This window comes from Chionomys nivalis, chromosome 7 (assembly GCF_950005125.1).
Source record: "Chionomys nivalis chromosome 7, mChiNiv1.1, whole genome shotgun sequence".
In the NCBI taxonomy this organism is placed as follows: domain Eukaryota; kingdom Metazoa; phylum Chordata; class Mammalia; order Rodentia; family Cricetidae; genus Chionomys; species Chionomys nivalis.
The window spans coordinates 40,762,681-40,783,392 of NC_080092.1; the positions used below are offsets into that span (position 1 = coordinate 40,762,681).

The 20,712-nt window shown below is 41.1% G+C and overlaps 1 protein-coding gene across 3 annotated transcripts; it reads right to left on the reverse strand.

Moving 5' to 3' along the window:
* Window positions 1-1,368: 1,368 nt before the first annotated feature.
* LOC130878462 (zinc finger protein 39-like) lies at window positions 1,369-19,120 on the reverse strand. Of its 3 annotated transcripts, XM_057776440.1 has the most exons (6): window positions 19,013-19,120; window positions 17,700-17,834; window positions 8,961-9,087; window positions 5,790-5,882; window positions 2,478-4,111; window positions 1,369-1,522 (listed from the first exon to the last, which is right to left on the reverse strand). In XM_057776440.1, the coding sequence occupies exons 1-6, from the start codon at window positions 19,013-19,015 to the stop codon at window positions 1,460-1,462; spliced, it is 2,055 nt and encodes a 684-aa protein (XP_057632423.1). In that variant the 5' UTR covers window positions 19,016-19,120; the 3' UTR covers window positions 1,369-1,459. The 3 variants fall into 3 exon arrangements, with proteins under 3 accessions (XP_057632423.1, XP_057632422.1, XP_057632424.1); XM_057776439.1 differs by lacking the exon at window positions 1,369-1,522 and having other exon boundaries at window positions 1,582-4,111; XM_057776441.1 differs by lacking the exons at window positions 1,369-1,522; window positions 19,013-19,120 and having other exon boundaries at window positions 1,582-4,111; window positions 8,961-9,126; window positions 17,700-17,827.
* Between the last annotated feature and the right edge of the window lie 1,592 nt (window positions 19,121-20,712).

Genomic DNA, 20,712 nt, shown 5'->3' on the forward strand with positions numbered 1-20,712 from the left:
GATAAGAGTTCATCAATTTGGTCAGGTGTGGTAGGAGAAGCAGGAAGCCTGAGAGATCACAGCATCTCAACCACAAACAAAAAAGCAGACAGCAAAACAGAAGTGAAACACAACTGTGAAATCTGTAAGCAAGCTCAATAAGCTCACTGGTTCCTTAAACTAGACTATAATGTAATGTAATTTTCCCCAGTCTGTCACTGTGCCCTATCTGGGTTCTGTAAACGTTTGAACATCCCCAAGAAGAGCCTCACAGAATTGTCAAAGAAGGGTGAGTTATCTCCTCTGCTTGTGTTGGGAAAGGATCATGTCGAGAGCCTGCTTTGCTGTCTCTGCTCTGGCCAGGGTACTAAGGTCTGAAACCAGAATCTCAATTCTACCGTAAGGATTGCCTACCTGTTTTGCCAATTCTGAACTAGTAGCTGTTCTAGCAAATGGATTATACTCAAAAATATGAAGGATCATATTGGTTTGTGCCATATTAATGGGCCCTAACTAACTGTATGTGAGCTGCCTTGTCTGATTTTCAAACAAGTTCAGTAGTCTAGATTCTGGCATGCATCTTTGCTAATCTCTTCTCAGATACTAACGCTTACAATTTATAAGGAAAATCGGTTTTGTGCATTATACAAGAATATTTTATTCAAAGCTGTTAAATGTAGGGAAAAAACATCTTCAGAGCTAGAGCAAAATGTATACTAACAAATGACTTGTGCCGTTGGCGATACAGCAGTGCTCAGTGTGCCTTCCAGCTCAGTGAGAATGGGGCATCTTAATCTGCAAGGAACCTATGCCAGCAGTCACTTTTGTTCAGTGGTTTTATATTGGGAACGGAATGTAGAAAACTGGGAGGGGCACAGATAAGTGGATGATGAGTTGTTGGTTACCAGCTTAGCACTGAATCTGAAATGAGAACTGTTGTTCACAGCTCTTGAATTTAGGTGTCAGCTGTGAGCAATTTTGGGATTTCATTTCTATATGGATATTTCTATTAGATAAGTTGGCAGCCTTTGTATTAGCTTCATAAGCTACAAAAATTTTGCTTACTTAAGGGACAGTTAAATATCAATGTTCACGCATATTTATTTACACTAGGAGAAAGTGGGGAAAGTTTATAGCACAATATTGGAGAAAATAGGTACGTGTGCTAAAATAGTATTTGATGTAGAAATTTTTAGTTGATGCATGTATGAGCTGGTTAAAACCAGGGTCTTACAAATGTTACACATACTTTACCACTGGGGTACACTCGTACCTCAGTCACTATTTAACAAAGAAAAACAAATACAAAGCAAACATATTTTCTGCCATTAACCTAGGTCTCGCCAAAGGAATTTTCATTAATATAAAACACCCGAATATATGTGAATGAATTTGTGCAATTCAGGCTGCTTAAAATGCATGTCTGGCCAGACAGTGATGGCACACGGGAGGCAGAGAGAGGTAGGCGCATCTCTGTAAGTCAAGGCCAGCCTGTTCTACAGAGTGAGTTCCAGGACAGGTTCCAAAGCTGCACAGATAAACCCTGTTTCAAAAAATAAAAAATTATCAAAAGAAAAAAGAAAAAAGCATGTCTGACCCCTGTCTACTGCCTGCTAGTACCAACTCCCAGGCTCCAGTTCTAACAACCACAAATGTTCCCAGACACAATGTACTCTGACAGACAATAATGTCACTCATTATTTATTGGCACATGTATGCCTCCATTTGAAAGTTAATATTAAAATTACAAAGACTGGTAGTTTTCCTTCATTACAAACTTCTGACATGAAAGTTTTGTTAAAAGTTTCACACACTGACTTATCAACATTTAATTTATTCAAACTATTCAGTGAAATTTCTCTGATAAAGTAGTCTCAATTCGCTATGCAGTTTCCCTTGTGTACAAATTTTGAAATAGTAAAGAGCATGTAAGTTCTCTCAAAATTTTCATTAACTGAATTAGCTATGGAGGATTTGCATTCTTAAAACATCATGCACAATGGTTTGAGAAAGTATTCCTCAACTAAACTAAAAGAGTATTTGGGGATAAAAATGAGAACACCTCTTAAATTGGTGATTTTCTGACAATGGATGTCAAGGTCATCTCGCAGGCCATGCCACGTCAGGCCCAGAGATAATGGAAACTCAACTGAGGAGAAGAGTGTTTCTGTGTTCCTGGTGGAAATAACGACCACCGTATATATGCACTTTTCTGTAGGGCTGTGACATGGTCAGACAGACTACCTAGTGGAGACACAGACTTTTCTCTATTAAGGTAGCCCGCAAACAAAACACTGTCCTCACTCATCATATTCCTGGAGTAGCTCCTGCGCGTGGCTTGTCTGATGCCCGCTGATGGGTTCTGCTAAGAGAGTTTGCTGCCTTACACTAGAGGCCTTCCTCAGGTGAATTTTCTGGTGCACAGAGAGGGATGACTTATGGTAGAATGTTTTCCTACACTCGCGACACTCAAACCGTTTCTCACTGTCGTGAGTTACCTGATGCCTGTTCAGGTAGGACTTCTGGTGAAAAGCCTTCGCACACACTTTGCACTCATAGGGCTTCTCGCCTGTGTGCGTTCTCTGGTGTACAGTGAGATGGGACTTGCTGTAAAACGTTTTCCTACATTCTTCACAGGAGTACGGTTTATAACCCGTGTGGCTCCTTTGATGGACAGTGAGGGAGGACTTATGGAGGAATGTTTTCCTGCACTCTTCGCATGCATATGGCCTGTTACCTGTGTGATTCCTCTGGTGCCTGCTGAGACTCGACTTCTGGTAGAAAGCTTTCCCACATTCCTTACATTCATAGGGTTTCTTACCAGTGTGAGTTCCCTGATGCATGCTGAGGTGTGACTTACGGTGAAAAGTTTTTCCACATACACTACATTCATAAGGTTTCTCCCCTGTGTGTGTTTTCTGGTGCACAGTAAGGTTGGACTTCCGGTTGAATGTTTTCTGACATTCTTCACATTCATATGGTTTGTCACCTGTGTGAATTTTCTGATGTATGATGAGGTGTGACTTGGAGTAGAACGTCTTTCTACATTCGTCGCACTCATACGGTTTCTCGCCTGTGTGGGTTCTGTGATGCACATTCAGGTCTGACTGACAGTAGAACGTTTTCCTACATCTCTGACACTCGTAGGGCTTCTCGCCTGTGTGGGTTCTCTGGTGTATGGTGAGGGACGACTTGTGGTAGAATGCTTTCTTACATTCTTTACATCCATAGGGTTTATCATCTGTGTGAGTTCTCTGATGCCTGTTGAGGTGGGTCTTACGGTAGAACGATTTCCCACACATATGACATCCATAGGGTTTATAACCTGTGCGGGTTCCTTGATGCCTCCTAAGATTTGCCTTCTCACTAAAGCTTTTTTCGGATTGATGAAGTTCATAAAGTTTTGTTCCTCTGACTCTCTGACATGCAGTTTGCGGTTTTTTCTGATGGGAAATTTTCTCACATTGTCTACATCTGTAGGATCTGACTCCAGCATGTATTATCTGGTTTTTGTGGTATGATTTCTTAATGAAGGTTTTCTCACAATCACTACACTTGTAATATTTCTGTACTTTGTGTATTTTCTTATGTTTAGTGAGCTTCAACTTTGAACAGAATGTTTTCTTACAAATACTACATTCAAAAGTTCCTGCCCTTCCCCAAGTCATCTCCACCTCATCAGATGCCTTCCCAGACTCACCAGATTTGCTGGAACTATGAGCAATGTGAAACCTCTTATTTGTCCATAATGCCTTTGTGTTGTAGATTGCTTCTTGCCTGCAACACTGAATATGCTGTCGAGTACTTGGAGCTCTGTTATACAGTCTATGATGCTGTGCACGTAAGGGGGTCCTGCTTACAGAGCCATCAAGTTCCTTTCCAGTCTGCATGTTACCAGGCTTGTTAGGGGGAAGCACATTCTGCCATACATTAGGTGTTGAAGGCCTCATTCCTGAAGAATCTCCATTCTTTACAGTCAGATTTGAAGCATGGTTTGAGCTCACATTAACTATTTTTCCTAATTTAACATTCTTCTCAGTCGACATGTTGCTGTCGGCAATTACACGGTCCCACAAATGTCTCTCTTGATTGTCCTGGCTGGTTTCATCCAGTTCATTTACTTTCTGGACATCTAAAAGAAAACAGAAATAGCCAAGCTCATATTACAGCAGAAAGATGAGGAATTGCCTTCTTATTCTCAGTACATTATGATTTCAAAATAATATTGATATGAGGTATGCAGAATCTATACATTAGACTTTACAATGTAAAATCACATCACCTCATTGACTTAAAATGTTTTATTCATTTGAAACACCAGAGAGTTAATGTCCACCTGTGCCTAGCTGTGTATTTCAGTACACTCGTTTCCACCTGCTATCCCCTCCTTCATCCTAGGTCTTTGATTCATGCCACTTCCCTTTTCTTTCTGAGGACGGAGGTTTGTACAGTTTGTCTTTCACCTGATCAGAAATACAATTTAGACTTAGAAAAGGACTGATTCCTGTGTGTTTAGCTTTTACTTTTCCATGAGGAACCACAATAGAAACTTAGGGCGTTGGATTATAAACACAAATGACCTTATTCCCACATGAAAACAGCTAATTCTAGCCCTCCAATTCCTATGGAAATTTATTTTATGCTCCCTAGACCATAACAGGGTCAGGAAGTTCCAGGCTACCTCCATGTTGGACTAATGGATTTCATTCATGAAACAGTCATACCCATCATTCTTTGAAATGTTTTTCTGGATATTTTTGAGATTCATAGAACTGACATTCTTCACTTAGAGTAAGGTACATGTACCCCCGCTTTGAAGCGCTTTGCTTCTGGAAGCTTCTATTTTGTATTATAAATGGAGTCTTCTACATAAGTCTATTGTTTTCCCCAAGAGAGACTGCTGATGAGAGATGTCCACACCCACACAGAAGTCTCGGCCCTTCACCATGAAATCCTTGCTCCACTTAAGTCTCTTCATATCTAAGACCTACTTGTCCTGTCACGCCTACGTTTCCCTTTCCATGCTGGGTGATTTGGTTGTGCTGAATGTCCCTCACTTTCATAGATTCTCATTCTGTGGGACAGAAGACTTGATTCTCAACTTCTTTTTCTGTTCTCATCAATTGCCTTGGTTAATGCCTGAATAACTACGATATAAATATTTATATTAAGCTACCAATTCCCAATAGACATAACCACTCTCAAGTCTATATTTTATGCCCACTTATGTATTACATATACCAAATTTGTAAGAAAAAAAAGTAATATTAAGATTAAATGAATAACAATAGCCTTTAAATTCCTTCCCTTTAGACTTCCCCTGAAATAAAATGGTGTATAATTTTATTTCTTAGCTTGTGACTCTTATCTTACAACCAAATATTTTACATTTAATTTTTTCAACAAAATATAAGCTTTTTATGTGTAAATGCATGTTTTATTATTACTTACTTACATGTCTAATTATAAAAGTGCAATGTTTAGGAGCTAACCAAATAATGTGATAAAAGAATGAACACAGCCAAAAATGCTTGGGGCAGGAAACACTGATAACTGGGAACTTAGAGAAAGTAGCTAACCAACTAACCAAAATTATCTAGGAATCTCCATACAGCTACAAAAATTTGTGAACTCAAGAAAATATATAACAAAATAAAAGAGAGAGAAGAGATTCATGTGAGAGTTCTCCTTGGATAATGTACACAGGAAACACCTGATGTACCAGTACCATCAGTGAAAAGAGCTCAACATGGCCAGTGTCTATTAGATCTGGTCATTCTGGTCTCTTCGTCCAGTGTGTACTCACTGACCTGGCCGACTCTGCTCTGGAACTTCTTCAACTCTCCACGGTCCAGTTCCTTGTTCCAACTTAAAGATCACCTCAGGTTTGGTAATGCAGTAACCTGATAATGGGAAATAACAGATTTTACCGCATGCTAAGTCAAGTACACTGCAGAAAGATACCACCTTTGGGAAGTGAGTGATTTCTAGGCAGATCTGCACAGTTTGTGAGTGTACCCTCATATTCTTACCTTTAGTAAGTAATGTTAAATGGCTTGAGGAAGAAAGTAAAGATGGGACAAAGGAAGCAAAGAGAGCAAAGAACGCAGCTCTGTTTTGTGATCTCAAATGCCTGAGAGACTAAGAAAGGAGGAATACTACTAGTTCAAAGTCTGTCACAGCAACTTAAGATCCTGTCTCAAAATAAAAAAATAAAACGGGTGCTGGGGATACAGTGCAGTGACAGACTTGCCCAGTATATATAAATCTCTACATTAATCTACAGTACTAAAAACAAATAGGAAAGGGAAATCTAAAAATGGATTTTAAGACTATTTAAAGAGACACAATACAGTTCAATAAAAAAAGGAAGGAACAAAGAAAGGTCCTACTAAGATCCATACAGAGGAAGAAGAGCACCAAGTCTACCAAGCTGTCTTCTGGTCGCTAGATGCATGGCATGGCATGTGTGTATGCGCTTAAAAAAATGTTTAAGCAATCTGAATTTTGGAGCTAAGACTCAACAAAAACTTAAGGAAAACAAAAGGGTGGGAGCCTCCACAGCAGAACTGATTCAAGTGTAGAATAATGTGGTTAGATTTCGTTTTGTTCCCTTTTTTGTGACAGGGTGTTACTATGTAGTTCTGACTGTCTTGGAGATCAGGCTAGCCTCAAACTAAGAGATCCATCTGCCTCTGCATCCTAAGTACTAGGATTAAAGGCATGTTTCATATTTTAAAATGGAAAAAGAAATTAATTGCATTTACTTATATGTTATTTGTATGAATGTTTTGCTGCATACATGTCTATGCACCATGTTCATTAAATGACTGTAGATCCAAGGAGAGATGGCTGGAGCTTCTGGGACTGGAGTTACAGATGGTTGTTGAGTGGTCATTTGAGTATTTGAACCCAGGTCCTCTGGAAAAGCAGGCAGTACACTTAACTGCTGAGCCATCTCTCTAGTCCCCGCCCCCCCCCCCAAAAAAAAACCCAAAACAAAATTACAGTGGAGTTCAAGACAGTTTTTCTGTGTAGCCCTGGATGTCCTGTAAGTAGCTCTGAGACAAGACTGGCCTCAAAGTCATAGAGATCCACCTACCTCTACCTCCTGAGTGCTAGGATTAAAAGCGTGCGCTACCATGCCCAGCACTTATAACTGTAAATTTTGCTACTGTTACAAATCATAATATAAACATCTGTGTTTTCTGATGGTCTGAGGTGACCCTGTGAAAGGGTCATTCAAATCACAAATGGGTTGAGACTCACAGGTTGAGAAACACTGCTCTAGAGAAGCTTGCCTAATACACAGCCCTACGGGAAACGCTTAAGAGATGTTACACAGTAATTTAAAGGATAATAACCACCATTATTAAAAACCACATGAACATATAAAATTAAGCAATACAGTGAATACACAAAAGAAAAAGATGAAAGTGTATCAATACAGAAACCATTAAACATAAAAAATTAACACAGAGGAAAAAAAGAATACAAAAAAGAGCCACCAAAAATGTCAGAAATATGTCTTCACTTATCAAAAGAATCCTCAAGTGTAAATAAGAAAAATACAAACTATTTGAACAGGTGAAAATAGCAGACTCAGTATACTCTTGTATATGAAAAGATATTAGATCCCCTAATATTAGAATCTTACCATATTCAGAAACCAAATTAAAATGTAACTAAAACATAAATGCAAGATCTGACAGTGCTAAAACAAAATACAGAAAGCTGAATATTGATTCAAAGATTTTATTTCCTTTTTGAGATTGGCCTTCCTACATTACCAGGTTGGTCGGGAAGTTCTAGGCCCAAGAAATGCTTCCTCCTCAATTTCAAGGGTGCAGGAAACATAGACATGCACAGTCACACCCAGCACAAAGATTGTGACATGACCTCAAACCATAGTCATCAACAGCGAAAACTGACAACCGGGATTTCACAGATGTAAATCCTCTATACAGAAAAGCAATGATAGAGCAGAGTGCTAACAGACACTGAGAGAAAACATCTGAAATTGTGCAAGAGGATGATTTCTGGAATATAGAAGGAATTTAACAGCAGAAAAATAATTTAATTAAAAGCTGAACAAGGCAACTTGAATAGGTATTTTCCCAAAGGCATACAAATAACTCACACACTCATCAATAAATGGTCAATATCTGTAACCATCAGAAAAATGCTAATCAAAATTACAGTGAAATATCAAAACACCTGCAGCTAGAATACTATCAAAACACAAACAACAAATACTGATGAGGACACATAGAAAGACACATTATTCTACATTGTTTCTGGGAATATAAAATTGTTACTATGAAAAACAGTATGAAAGTCCCTCAAAAAATAGAAATAGAACTATCTTTATAGCGTAGCTATTACTAAATATATTTTAAAAGAAAATAAAATCAGTATTTTGAAAGATCATGAGTTCAAGGTAATGGGCTACATGAGATGTTGCCTTTCAAAAAGGGTATTTATGTATAAGGGAATAGTATTCACTAAGAAACTCCAAAATTATCTCAAACAAGAACTGATGAATGTTTTTGCTTAGTTATGGAAGTTGGGCACAAAAAGATAAACACTTGTTTATAAGTGGAAAACAAAGTTTCACTCAGAGAAATAGAGGCAAGAGTGGTTAGCATGGCCTAGAAGAGTATGTCAAGGAGGGACAGAGTGAAGATGGCTAGTGCATTCAGGGTACAGCCTGGATAACCAGTATAACTTTCAGTTTTCTAGGGCACTGAAGCATGACCATAGTTGAAAATGATTAAATGCTTCAAAATAGCTAACAGAGAATTTAAATGTTCCCAATATAAAGATGTGCTAGGTCTGCATAGACCTGCCAATTTCTGGAGGTAGGTCTATACATACATATAATATATTATGTGTGTGAGAGTACAAACAAATTTCAGACATGATTACTGTTCTTACTAATAAAGGAAATGCTTCTTATACTACCGGGTTCTTTTACTCACCCAAGGACTCCAGAATCCTGTAGGTCTCCAGCATCACGTCCCTGTAGAGCTTCCTCTGAGCATCATCCAGGTCCTGCCACTCCTCCCAGGTGAAGTCCACAGAGACATCCTCGAATGACACCAACCCCTGTAATCAAACACTTCTCCTCAACTCAAGTTTTTGGGCCTATCAGAAGAAAGGAATGCAGGAGTTTGATGTCTTACATGGGCTGCATATTAGTTTATATTCTCTATCGCGGGAGGGAAAATAACTAACACCTTGCTTCTGTACTAAGTTAGTAACTGAAAAGACAAGTACTACAGAATTTCCTAACAAAAATGGATGGATTATGTGCCGTAAAACATTCATAAGGCCTTGGATTCAATCTGCAGTAACAGACACACACAGACACACATACAGACACACACACAGACACGGACACACAACAGACATAGACACGCACACAGACAGAGACGCACAGACACAGACATGCACACAGACAGAGACGCACAGACACGCAGACACACAACAGACACAGAGACACACACAAACACACACAAGAGACTGTTTCTTTCTCTCTTTTAGAAAAAGAAAGAAACCTTGTCCACAGTTGGCCTAATAATGTAGTCTAAGTGAGGACGGCACACCTACACCCTTGAAATGATGTTAAACAAAGACACATGTCACTGCAGAACAGGTAATGAGGACTGCTTAGCATCCTGCAGGTTATGCTTCGTGGATAGCATAGTGAGTTCTCGGGAGTAACAAACCACAGAGGTCACATTGTAAAAGCACAGAACCATGGATGGTTAATGGGCCTATAAGTAAAACCACAAAGGTGATGATCCCTGGGCAGTGGTGAGTTATAAAGTTATATGTTTGGGTGACTGACAACCAGGGATTTTGCTTTTCAAAACTGTCTAGTTCCAACAACTTGAGTACATTTACAGTAATCCTTATATTGGCCTCTTAAATCTAAGATCTGCATTTTGAAAGCTGACTCAGGAAAGGTGGACAAGGAAGGATGCAAATGAAGAATAATGAGGGAAGAAACCAGGTGACACATAATCACCTGCACTCAAATACAATAGCATTAAGAATATAGAACAGGTCGGGTGGTGGTGGCACCACCTTTAATCCCAGCACTCAGCAGATGGAGGCAGGAGGATCTCTGTGAGTTTGAGGCCAACCTGGATTACAAGAGCTAGTTCCAGGACAGGCTCCAAAGCCACAGAGAAACCCTGTGTCAAAAAAAAAAAAAAAAAGAATATAGAACAGAAACCACTCTTAGCTAAGTAGCAATTCATGAGATCTCATCTCAAAACCAAAAAAGCAAATAAAAGATCACAACTAAGCATGGTGGTACACACCTTTAATTCTAGCACTCGAGACAGAGGTAGACAGATCTCTGTTTTAAGTATGAGGCCAGTGAGGGCTACAAATTAAGACCTCATGTCAAATAAGCAAACATATAAAAAAGCACACATCAAAGAAATAAAATAGAAATAGAAAGAAAGAATAGATAATTCATCCTAGAAAATGAAAAAACAAAAATGAAAAACTCTGGGACTAAAATTTGGTAATTGTATGTTGTGCCTGGGGATATATACTTCTAGGCTGTATACATGATCAGCTAAGTAGAAAGTAATTTTTTAAAAATTAAGGGGAATTACATAGACTATGATAGGTAATAGACTGATCTTAAATATACTGTGAGGTTGGTTAGTTTGTTTTTGAGACAGTGTCTCGTGTGGTCCAAGGTAGACTCAAACTTTGTATAGCTAAGGCTGGCCTTGGGCTCTTAATCCTCCTGCCTTCAGCGGACTGAGGATTACAGATACTATGTTTCTGTGGTCTGAAATGTGGGAACATTCAACTGGCACTGGATATAAGACCTGCCATGGTTTAGACCTGCCATGGTTTGAAAGAAAATGAACCCCATTGGGAGTGGCACTATTAGGAGGTGTGGCTTTGTTGGAATAGGTGTGGCTTTGTCAGAGGAAGTAAGTCATTATGGGGGTGGGCTTTGAGGTCTCATATGCTCAAGCTATGCTCAGTGTGATAGTCAGTTCACTTCCTGTTGCCTGCAGATCAGGATGTAGAACCCTCAGCTCCTTCTCCAGCACCATGTCTGCCTGCACGCTGCCATACTTCCCCCATGGTGATAATGGACTAAACCTCTGAAAATGTAAAGCCACCCCAGTTAAATGTTTTCCTTTATAAGAGTTGCCATTGTCGGGCTGGAGAGATGGCTCAGAGGTTAAGAGCACTGACTGTTTTTCCAGAGGTTCTGAGTTCAATTCCCAGCAACCACATAGTGGCTCCCAACCATTGGTAATAAAGATCTGGTGCCCTCTTCTGGCCTTCAGAGACACATGCAAGCAGAATGCCATATACATAATTAATAAATAAATCTTAAAAAAAAAAAAAAAGAGTTGTCATTGTCATGGTGTCTCTTCGCAGCAAAAGAAACCCTAACTTAGACAGGACCTGGCAATCAAAAGACAGTTTTAGCAGGAAAAGATTTCACTAACAGCAAAACCTCAGTCATACAGACAACAAAGTAAATGAAATGGTTTCAGGAGGACCCAAGAGGCTGTAAAAATGGAAGTAAGAACAGAATTTGTAGAAACACTAACATTCAGTGACAGGACCACAGGAATTGAGAAACATTCTTAAATACTTTTTCTAGAAATAAAGAAAAGCTCAATATTAATACATTAATGTATTTGACTGAATTCACAGTTCCACTGGTGGGGGTGTATAATCTTGTGATCATTTTCAAAGACATGGGAAGGGCATTTTTTTATTATTTATTTTATGCAGATGAGTGTTTTGTCTCTCTCTCTCTCTCTCTCTCTCTCTCTCTCTCTCTCTCTCTGTCTGTGTGTGTGTGTATGTGTGTACCATGTGCATGCAGTGCTCAGAGAGGCCAGAAGGCTTGCATACCCTAGAAATGGAGTTACAGATGGTTGTTAGCTGCCATGTGGATGCTGGGAATTGAACCTAGGTCCTCTGGGAAAGTAGTCTGTATTCTTAACCACTGAGCCAATTTTAAAAGCAGGAGCCCTTTGTAAAGTTCTTAGCCAAAAAAAAAAAAAAAAATCAGAACAGCCTTTCTTCTCATGATAAAAATATATGTCTCTTAACCTAAGAGGCACCATGACAGCTGAGGGGAAAGGGAATGATAAGGATGCCCCATCTTTCCAGGCAAGCTTTGGTAGGCCTGTAATCCCAGCATTTGGGAGGCAAAGGCAGGAGGATCCATGTTTGAAGCCAGTCTGGTCTACACAGCATGACCCTGTCTACAAAACTCAAACATCAACATACAGACCCACCTCATCAGCACCAGCACTGTATAAAACATGCCAACCAAGGTCAATGCAAAGGGGAAAATGTGGGTTATGATTTCCTTATCATTTAGAAGTAAAAATACCTGATAATTTCCTTTAAAGTATTTCAAATAGAAAACAGTAAATTAAATATAAAAATAATAAACTCTACATGTGAGACTATTTGTTCAACAAAAGCATGGGAAGAAAACCCTGGCCATCCTAACAACAAAACTATGCAAGTATATGAAGGAAGAAGAGGGTGAGGGACTTTTTAAAAAGTAAATAAGGAGAATACCATATTCATGGAGTAGAATTTTACACCATAAAGACACTGACTCTCTGTAGGTCAATAAACTAATTCAACAGCAGTTCAGCAGAAACATCAAATTCCTAGATGTGGACAAAGGGATTTCAGTTTGTATGGGGAAAGCATACAAACTGAAACAGCATTAGCTGCTTTGGCCTTGCATAACATGCCACCTTTTCTCAGTTCTGCAGGACCAAAACCAGCTGATTCAGTTCTCACTGAGGCCTTTCCAGGCTTATACAGGCAACGTCCTTGAGGTGTCCTTACATAGTGCAGTGAGGAAGGCCTCTCTGTCTTCTATAATACTAGGGACCAGCACTTTTTTAACCGCAGTTAACTCCAAAGTACCCTATCTCCAGATAGAGTGACATTTGGCTTTAGAGGTCAGCCTCACCATATAAACTCATCCACAGCACTCCTAATGCTGATGAAAAATCAAATGCCACCTTGTAGTTACTCCAATATCAGGTGTATAATACCCACTTAGCTTGGCTAACCAAATAGTATAGTCCATGTTGTAGGCCAGAGGACAACCTCAGATATAGTTCCTCAGAGCCACCTTCTCTCACACTGTGGAATCCCTAGCCTCCTTCCTTAGAGCCCTGGGTCCCAGGTCCCCCTTTAAATACCCATTGGTATAGTATGTATGGGGTCCTTTAAATAAAGACAATGGGCAGGGTAGGGCGAGAGGAATTGGTACCTGGTGTTCCATTTTTAGGATGCCCTCTCTGTGGACGTCATTCTTCTATCCATAACAAGGAGACAGTAACACACATTTGAGTGTGCAGGCCTCATCCTGAGCAAATCTGTAATAACGTAAAGGACAAAAACGCAATCCCTACCTCCTTCTATGAAAACACAGGCCCCAGCGCCAAGGGAGGAGGTGGAAAGGTGACAGCCAGTGACCCCGAAACAAACCACACAGTCTAGTTTTCAGTGATCAAGATCTCACATCCTTCGAGAAAGTTATTTTGAATCTATTGCTTTTGGTATCCTTCACTGGAATTGCTCAGCTTCATCTTCAGACTGTTCTTTGTGTAGAGAAACAGCTGGTTTTATTTTTGACCTTTGTTACTTTGCTCAACCTTTTCATGTGTCATATTTTTAATGAACACAGTGTCACCTCATCTCCAAATGATTATGACCTCCTTCCTCTGAGGGAGGAAGGTCATTGGTTAAAAAATAAAGAAACTGCTTGGCCCTCATAGGTTAGAACATAGGTGGGTGGAGTAAACAGAACAGAATGCTGGGAGGAAGAGGAAGTGAGCTCAGACTCAATAGCTCTCCTCTCTGGGGCAGACGCGATGAAGCTCCGACCCAGGATGGACGTAGGCTAGAATCTTTCCAGTAAGCGCACCTTGGGGTGCTACACACATTATTAGAAATGGGCTAGTCCAGGTGTGAGAGTTAGCCGAGAAGAGGCTAGATATAATGGACCAGGCAGTGTTTAAAAGAATACAGTTTGTGTGTTGTTATTTCGGGGCATAAGCTAGCCAGGCGACCAGGAACTGGGGCGGCAGGAACACAGCCCACAGTTCCTACAACAGAATGGCTGCCCAACATGTGGACAATTGAGTCCACAGAAAGCCTGAGAAAGCTTGGGAAAGAATAGAGTAAAGCATGTTTTCTTGGTAGCAGCAATTTCTTGGGTCTGCTCTGCTTGCTAGAGGCAAGCAAGCACTCTTATCTAAGAGAGGCTTCCTGACTCAGCTTTAGCTGCAAAAACTTGCAGCTCTATTAAGAGGTCCTGCCACGAAACACTTAAATGGTGTTGGTGAAAAGCTGAAGGCATGCTTTTCGGTTTTTAGCTGTAGCAGGAAAAAACCTGCGCCATTTAAAAATGCCGGCTTTGTGGGCCATCCTGCCAGGGCAAACTCTGACTCTTTGAGGCAGGAGGTCAGCTACACAGAGAGCATTTGAGTGTTGTAGCTTGTTTGCTGGCAAGGACCTTGAAACGCCACAGAGTTGTGGTGATAAACATGGCTACAACCGGTACCTCAGCCATGAGGCTGGAAAGCTAAGGAATGGGCTGGATCCAGCCATCAAAGCCACAGCTTTAAACCTACCCATATTGCTCAGTAATTTCAAGGCTCGTGTGGTCAGAAAAAGAGAGATATACAGTAAAAGAAAGATTCAAAGTCAAAGAAAATGTTTAAATGATTTACAGTGTGTTAAAAATATATGCAGACTAAAAGTTAAAGTTCTTAAAAGTAAAAAAAGGAAGAAAGAAAGTAGTTGAGTGTGGTAGTACACACCTTTAATCCCAACACTTGGGAGGCAGAGGGAGATTGACCTCTGTGACTTCAAGGTGTGGTAGCACATGTCTTTAATCCCAGTGCCTAAAATGCAGAGACAACAGATCTCTGTGAGTTCAAGGTGTAGTAGCATACACCTTTAATCCCAATGCCTGGGAGGCAGAGACAGGTGGATCTCTAAGAGGTCAAGGACAGGTCTGGAGAGATGGCTCAGAGGTTAAGAGCATTGCCTCTTTTCCTAGAGGTCCTGAGTTCAATCCCCAGCAACCACATGGTGGCTCACAACCATCTGTAATGGGGTCTGGTGCCCTCTTCTGGCCTGTAGGCTTACACACAGACAGAATATTGTATACATAATAAATAAATAAATAAATAAAAAGAGGTCAAGAACAGCCTGGTCTACAGAGTTATTCCAGGTCAAAAGATACAGAGAACCTGTCTCAAAAAGCAAAAAATAAAAGTAAAAATAAACAAAATAGAGGTTAAAATAAAGCTGTACAAAGATGAAAAATACACAGAGAATCTTGATACTGTATGCTATTACGCTCTGTTTGAATTGTTTGAATGCTGAGGAAGGAGCAACAGCTGCTAAAAGATATTTGTTTATAAATGCTACTGAACTAATCCAACATAGATATTTTGAAAATACCTTGACTTCAGAATTTGGATCTAAGGATATGATACTTTGGAAAAGAGATTCTTCTTTTGTTTTCACAGACGATGACACCCTGCGGATTGCTTCCATCTCAATATGGTATGATAGACCACGCCCTCCTGAAAGGTTGCTGTGAACACCTTCAAAAAATTACTTCACTCAATTGACAACTGAGATGAACCTAGCACACAGGTTATACCCTGAAATATCTGATTAACAGCACCCCCATTCAGCAGGAAGCAGTTTGGAGAGAAATAACTACGTCCATATTCCCAAATATTGTTTATAAATGTTCTTTTACATTTAAAGGGGGATATGATATAGATATGAATAATTTGCATTGATATGGATTTTGCTTTCGTGATTTAAATTTAAGGTCAATTTTGTTATATGTATATGTATTTCTGCTCTTGATTAAGGTATTGTAATTGTGTAGTTTATGTAAAAACGTAATGTATATATGTTGTTAATGGATAATCATTAATAATAGTCAAGTTTGTAGTCATGTTAGATTTTCTATATGTACATAGATATATTTTAGATAAGCATTCTTCATATCGTTCAAAGATTATAGAATATGGCATTTTAAATGTTTTAATAACTTAGGACTTTTCATGACAATGAGACACATCTGCTCCTGGCAGCACCAATCTACTTCAAGAAGAAGATGGACATCGAAGAAGCTACTTATGGAGTTTGTTAGCCATTTGGACAAGAAACTGGTCTTGCCTGGACTGTTGCATAAACTGGACACAAAGAACCCTCAGAGAGAGGACTGCTGAACTTGCCTAAAGGTGAGATGATCTTTTGGGGTTCCTGATTCATGAAAGAGTCTGCAAGACATTCTGCAGGACACAGCAGATAGTGACTGAACTGACTTTGAAATTTCCTGCTTCATGGAAATGTCTCTGGATACTATGGGCCTGTAGGCCGAAGATGGATGCCCCAAAGGTACAGAGAAACTTTGGGTGACTGTCCAGGCAGCGAGATGTCTCTGTCATTTCTAGAGTTTGAAAGTTGCTTATTTCTTGTTTGCTTAAGTAATATTGTATCTTTCTGGAGTCTTTGATGGAGTTGAAGAATAGTTAGTTATAGTTATAGTTTTCCTTAGTTATGATAAAGATAAAATAGATGTAAATATTGTAATTTTTACTTGATAACTGTTTTATTATATGTAATTTTGCTATGTTAAAGTTAAAGTCTTCCTTTTTTTTGTTTAAACAGAAAAGGGGGAAATGATGGAGGAATGTCATTGGTTAAAAAATAAAGAAACTGCTTGGCCCTCATAGGTTAGAACATAGGTGGGTGGAGTAAACAGAACAGAATGCTGGGAGGAAGAGGAAGTGAGCTCAGACTCGATAGCTCTCCTCTCTGGGGCAGACGCGATGAAGCTCCGACCCAGGATGGACGTAGGCTAGAATCTTCCCAGTAAGTGCACTTTGGGGTGCTACACACATTATTAGAAATGGACTAAATTAATACGTGAGAATTAGCCAAGAAGAGGCTAGATATAATGGGCCAGGCAGTGTTTAAAAGAATACAGTTTGTGTGTTGTTATTTCGGGGCATAAGCTAGCCAGGCAACCAGGAGCTGGGGCGGCAGGAACACAGCCCGCAGCTCCCACAACATTCCTCCAGTTTACATGACTCTCAGTCATTACTGAGGCCACGGGTCCTGGAGAGCACCTCTAGGGCAGTAATAAGAAAAGTACCGAGAATGGATATGTCTTATTTTTCTTCTCAGGAAATAAAAACACTGATTCATTAAGTATGACATTACTTACAAGTAAAATGTAATCTTATGTCCCTACACTGTTGTAGCCTCTCATCTCAAAAGGCGGATTTTCTCCCGTTTGTTTTCTGCATTTATTGAAAGGTCACATGATTTTTTTAAATTTATTTAATTTAGTGTATGTGCATGCCTGTGCTACAGAGCACACGTGGAGGAGGTCTTATAGAATTTGGTTCTTTCACCTTGGGGGTCCTAGAGAGTCAACTGAGTACCTTCACCCACTGATCCATCTTGGTGCTGCTCTTGTGGACTTTCAATTGTTGATTGCTATGGCACATTACAATAAATCATGTTTGGCAAAAGAGCAGATTGTGTGTGTGTGTGTGTGTGTGTGTGTAAAATCTCATGCTGTTTCTAGATGAGGAAATAAAGACGATAACACGCACGTCTATTACCGTCTATGATTACTTAGTTACCTTTACTGGCGCCTTGTGCTTCCTTGCTCTGCACCGCTGGGACCATCTGCAGTGACTGTAAGACACTGACCTCTTCTTATAGCTTCTCTTCTGCCTTCCAGTGTTAAGAGTTTGATTGTCCTGCTGCACGTTCCTCTGTAAAACCACACAGTGTTGAGGATGCCACTGGAGTGACCGGGAGTCACATTTCAGTGCAATGACACATGAACTAAAGCAAAATTCAGCAGAATGGCCCTCAGGCTCCCATGAAGGCGTCACACTATTGTCTTGTGAGCTTGGCCCTGAGTACCAGTCAAACCCTTTGTTAAAGCTGTCAAAAAAGCAAATGCTGAAAAATGCCTCAAAAGCATCGCAGAATTACTAGGCACTATGGCGGCAACACAAGCATTAGCACAGGTTTTGCTATAGTATGTAGAAAACCTTTTAAGTTTCTGCCCTGCATGTCACATTGTCTTTAAAAGACACTTTCAATAATATCAACTTAAAACTTTCAAGTTCCGTGGAAAATAAATTATAGCTACAGAACAGTCAAAGATGCAGGAATTATGAATTATTCTAACTGTTCTAGTTGAGCTCTTACAAAGTTAGCGGAAATGGGGATTTTAAATGGAGTGTGAAATGTTTCTAAGCATGTGAAGAAGTGCATAGATTCATTGATGACCTTGGCCACTCTCGTGACAAACTTCCTAGGACTCTGTCCCGACCCCTACTTTTCAGCACCACCCAATAATACATAGCAGTCTATGGATTCATCAAGGGATTAATCTATTCATGAGGCCAGCGCCATTGGACTGCCACCTCTGGAAAGGGCCTCGCACAGCCAGCCAGAGGTGTGTTTTTACTAATGTAGGACCAGTCAGTCCAATCTAGATGACAATTACCAAGCACACACCACGAAGTTATAAAGATGGAGATGGTGTACACAGATCCATCGGGCTGGTACATTGGGGGCAGAAACATAATCACAGCAAAGGACTCGAATTCGGTGTGGAATTCCTGCCAGCACAATAAGAGCCTTCGGGATGCAGGGGATGCGGCAGCCCAGGCTCTGCCCACACCTCGGGCTGCTCTAGCGCCCAGGGCTGTCACGGATAGACAAGGGGACGCCAGGCACAGCAGCTGTGGCACCGGGGTCTGGACCAAGAGGAGAAGGGTGCGGCTGAGGACAAGTCTCCCTGGAGGCTCAGCCCACCGGGGGCGACAGAAGCCGTGAGCACAGCCCCGTGCAGGCCTCGGGGAGCCAAACCGTCCGCGCACAGCACAGCGGAGGGGACGAGGACCTGCCCCGGCCGCTTCCCGCGGGCAGCACTCACCATGGCGGCCCCCGTCCGCCTCCCTCAGCTGACAGGCCCGAGGCGCCCGGACTGCCCAGCTCAGCTGACGGATCAGGCGCTAAGATGGCGCGAGACAAAGACCCGCGAACTAGCGAACCCGCGAGGGCCCGCCCCTGCGCCCGGGATGCGTGCCTGATTGGATCGAACCTCAGTCCCCACCCCCCTCGCGCCTTGAGTGACCGCAGATGGCACCAATCAGTGGCTGACTAAGACAGACTACCTGAATAGAGACATCTACGAGTGGTTTTTGTTTGTTTTGCGTTTTGTTTTTTGAGACAAGGTCTTGCTATGCAACCCGCGCTGGCCTCGAACTCATGACAGTCCTTCTGCCTCAGCCCTAAAATGCTGAGATTGTAGGAGCTGACTACTTTGCTCCCCTTATCTGCAGCTGTCTGAAGATAAAGCTCACTCCGGGTGGATAAGAGATTGGGGTTTGATCTTGTTCATAAAGTCATATGAATGGTGAATTAAATGTAGAAACGTGTTGTTCACAAATGTAAAGAAAGACGATAATTTTTAAATTTCCAGTAACTTTTTCTTTGATCTTTATTTCTTTGGTTTTGGTCCCAGATCTTTGAACAGAAAAGCTGACAGAAATCTAACAAGCCATCTGTTAAAGAGGATGTCAAGTACAAATAAAATGTGAGGCACAGTGTCATTTAAGAATTCCTGACGGAGCTGGGAAATGGTGGCGCACGCCTTTAATCCCAGCACTCGGGAGGCAGAGGCAGGCGGATCTCTGTGAGTTCGAGACCAACCTGGTCTACCAGAGCTAGTTCCAGGACAGGCACCAAAGCTACAAAAAAAACCTTGTTGGGGGGAGGGGGAGTCCTGACGGGTCTAACGGGATAATCACCTGACTGACACACCCCTGTAGTTGCTACAAAAATGCTGGAAGCCAGGGCCTTTGGCGCTGTGCCTGAAGAGATGAAGCTCCTCGGTGAGGCCCAGGAGCGTGGGGACCATTGTCAGAGGACCCTGGAGAGAAAAGAGCTCAGGCACCCCACTCCTTACCCCCCGACACCCCCGCCGCTCAGGGCCCACGGAGCAAAGCTGCTGCAGGTGGAAAAGGGGAGTGCCAAAGGGAATTTAGAGCAAATTAACCATCTTTCTGGCTCTGGCTCTGGCTCCAGAAAAAAACTGGACAAACAGATGTACTGACACATTAGCTCCTGCAGAGGGCGCCAAGAGCTAGAAATCCATTCCACTGGGCAAAAAGCTAGACTTCTAGTTTCTGTTTTTTAATTTTTTTAATTTCATCCAGAGAGAGTGGTGTGTGCCACTTTTCACTTCATCACTTCATGTCCTTTTTTCTTTTTTCTTATTTTTTTTTCCTTTTCGTTGACGCTAAATTCACATAGCATAAAGCAAACCAATTTGGCACTTAAGACATCCACGCTGTATTCCAACTAGCACCTATAGCTAATCTGAAAATGGTTTTAGTGCCTTAAAATAGAATTCCGAAACCATTACATAATCCCACACACCTTTTCGTCCCCCTTTATCAAACCATTTAGCTGAATTCCTACTGGATGCAGTGTTTTATGGCCTTGAACTTACTTAACCTCCACAGTTGAGGCAGGTGGCTGGGTGTCTCAAAGCTCTTAGGGTCCCAGCTGGAGCCTCTGGGTCAGGCATCATCCTTGCCGACATACTGCATTCTCAGGCCAATAGCGAAA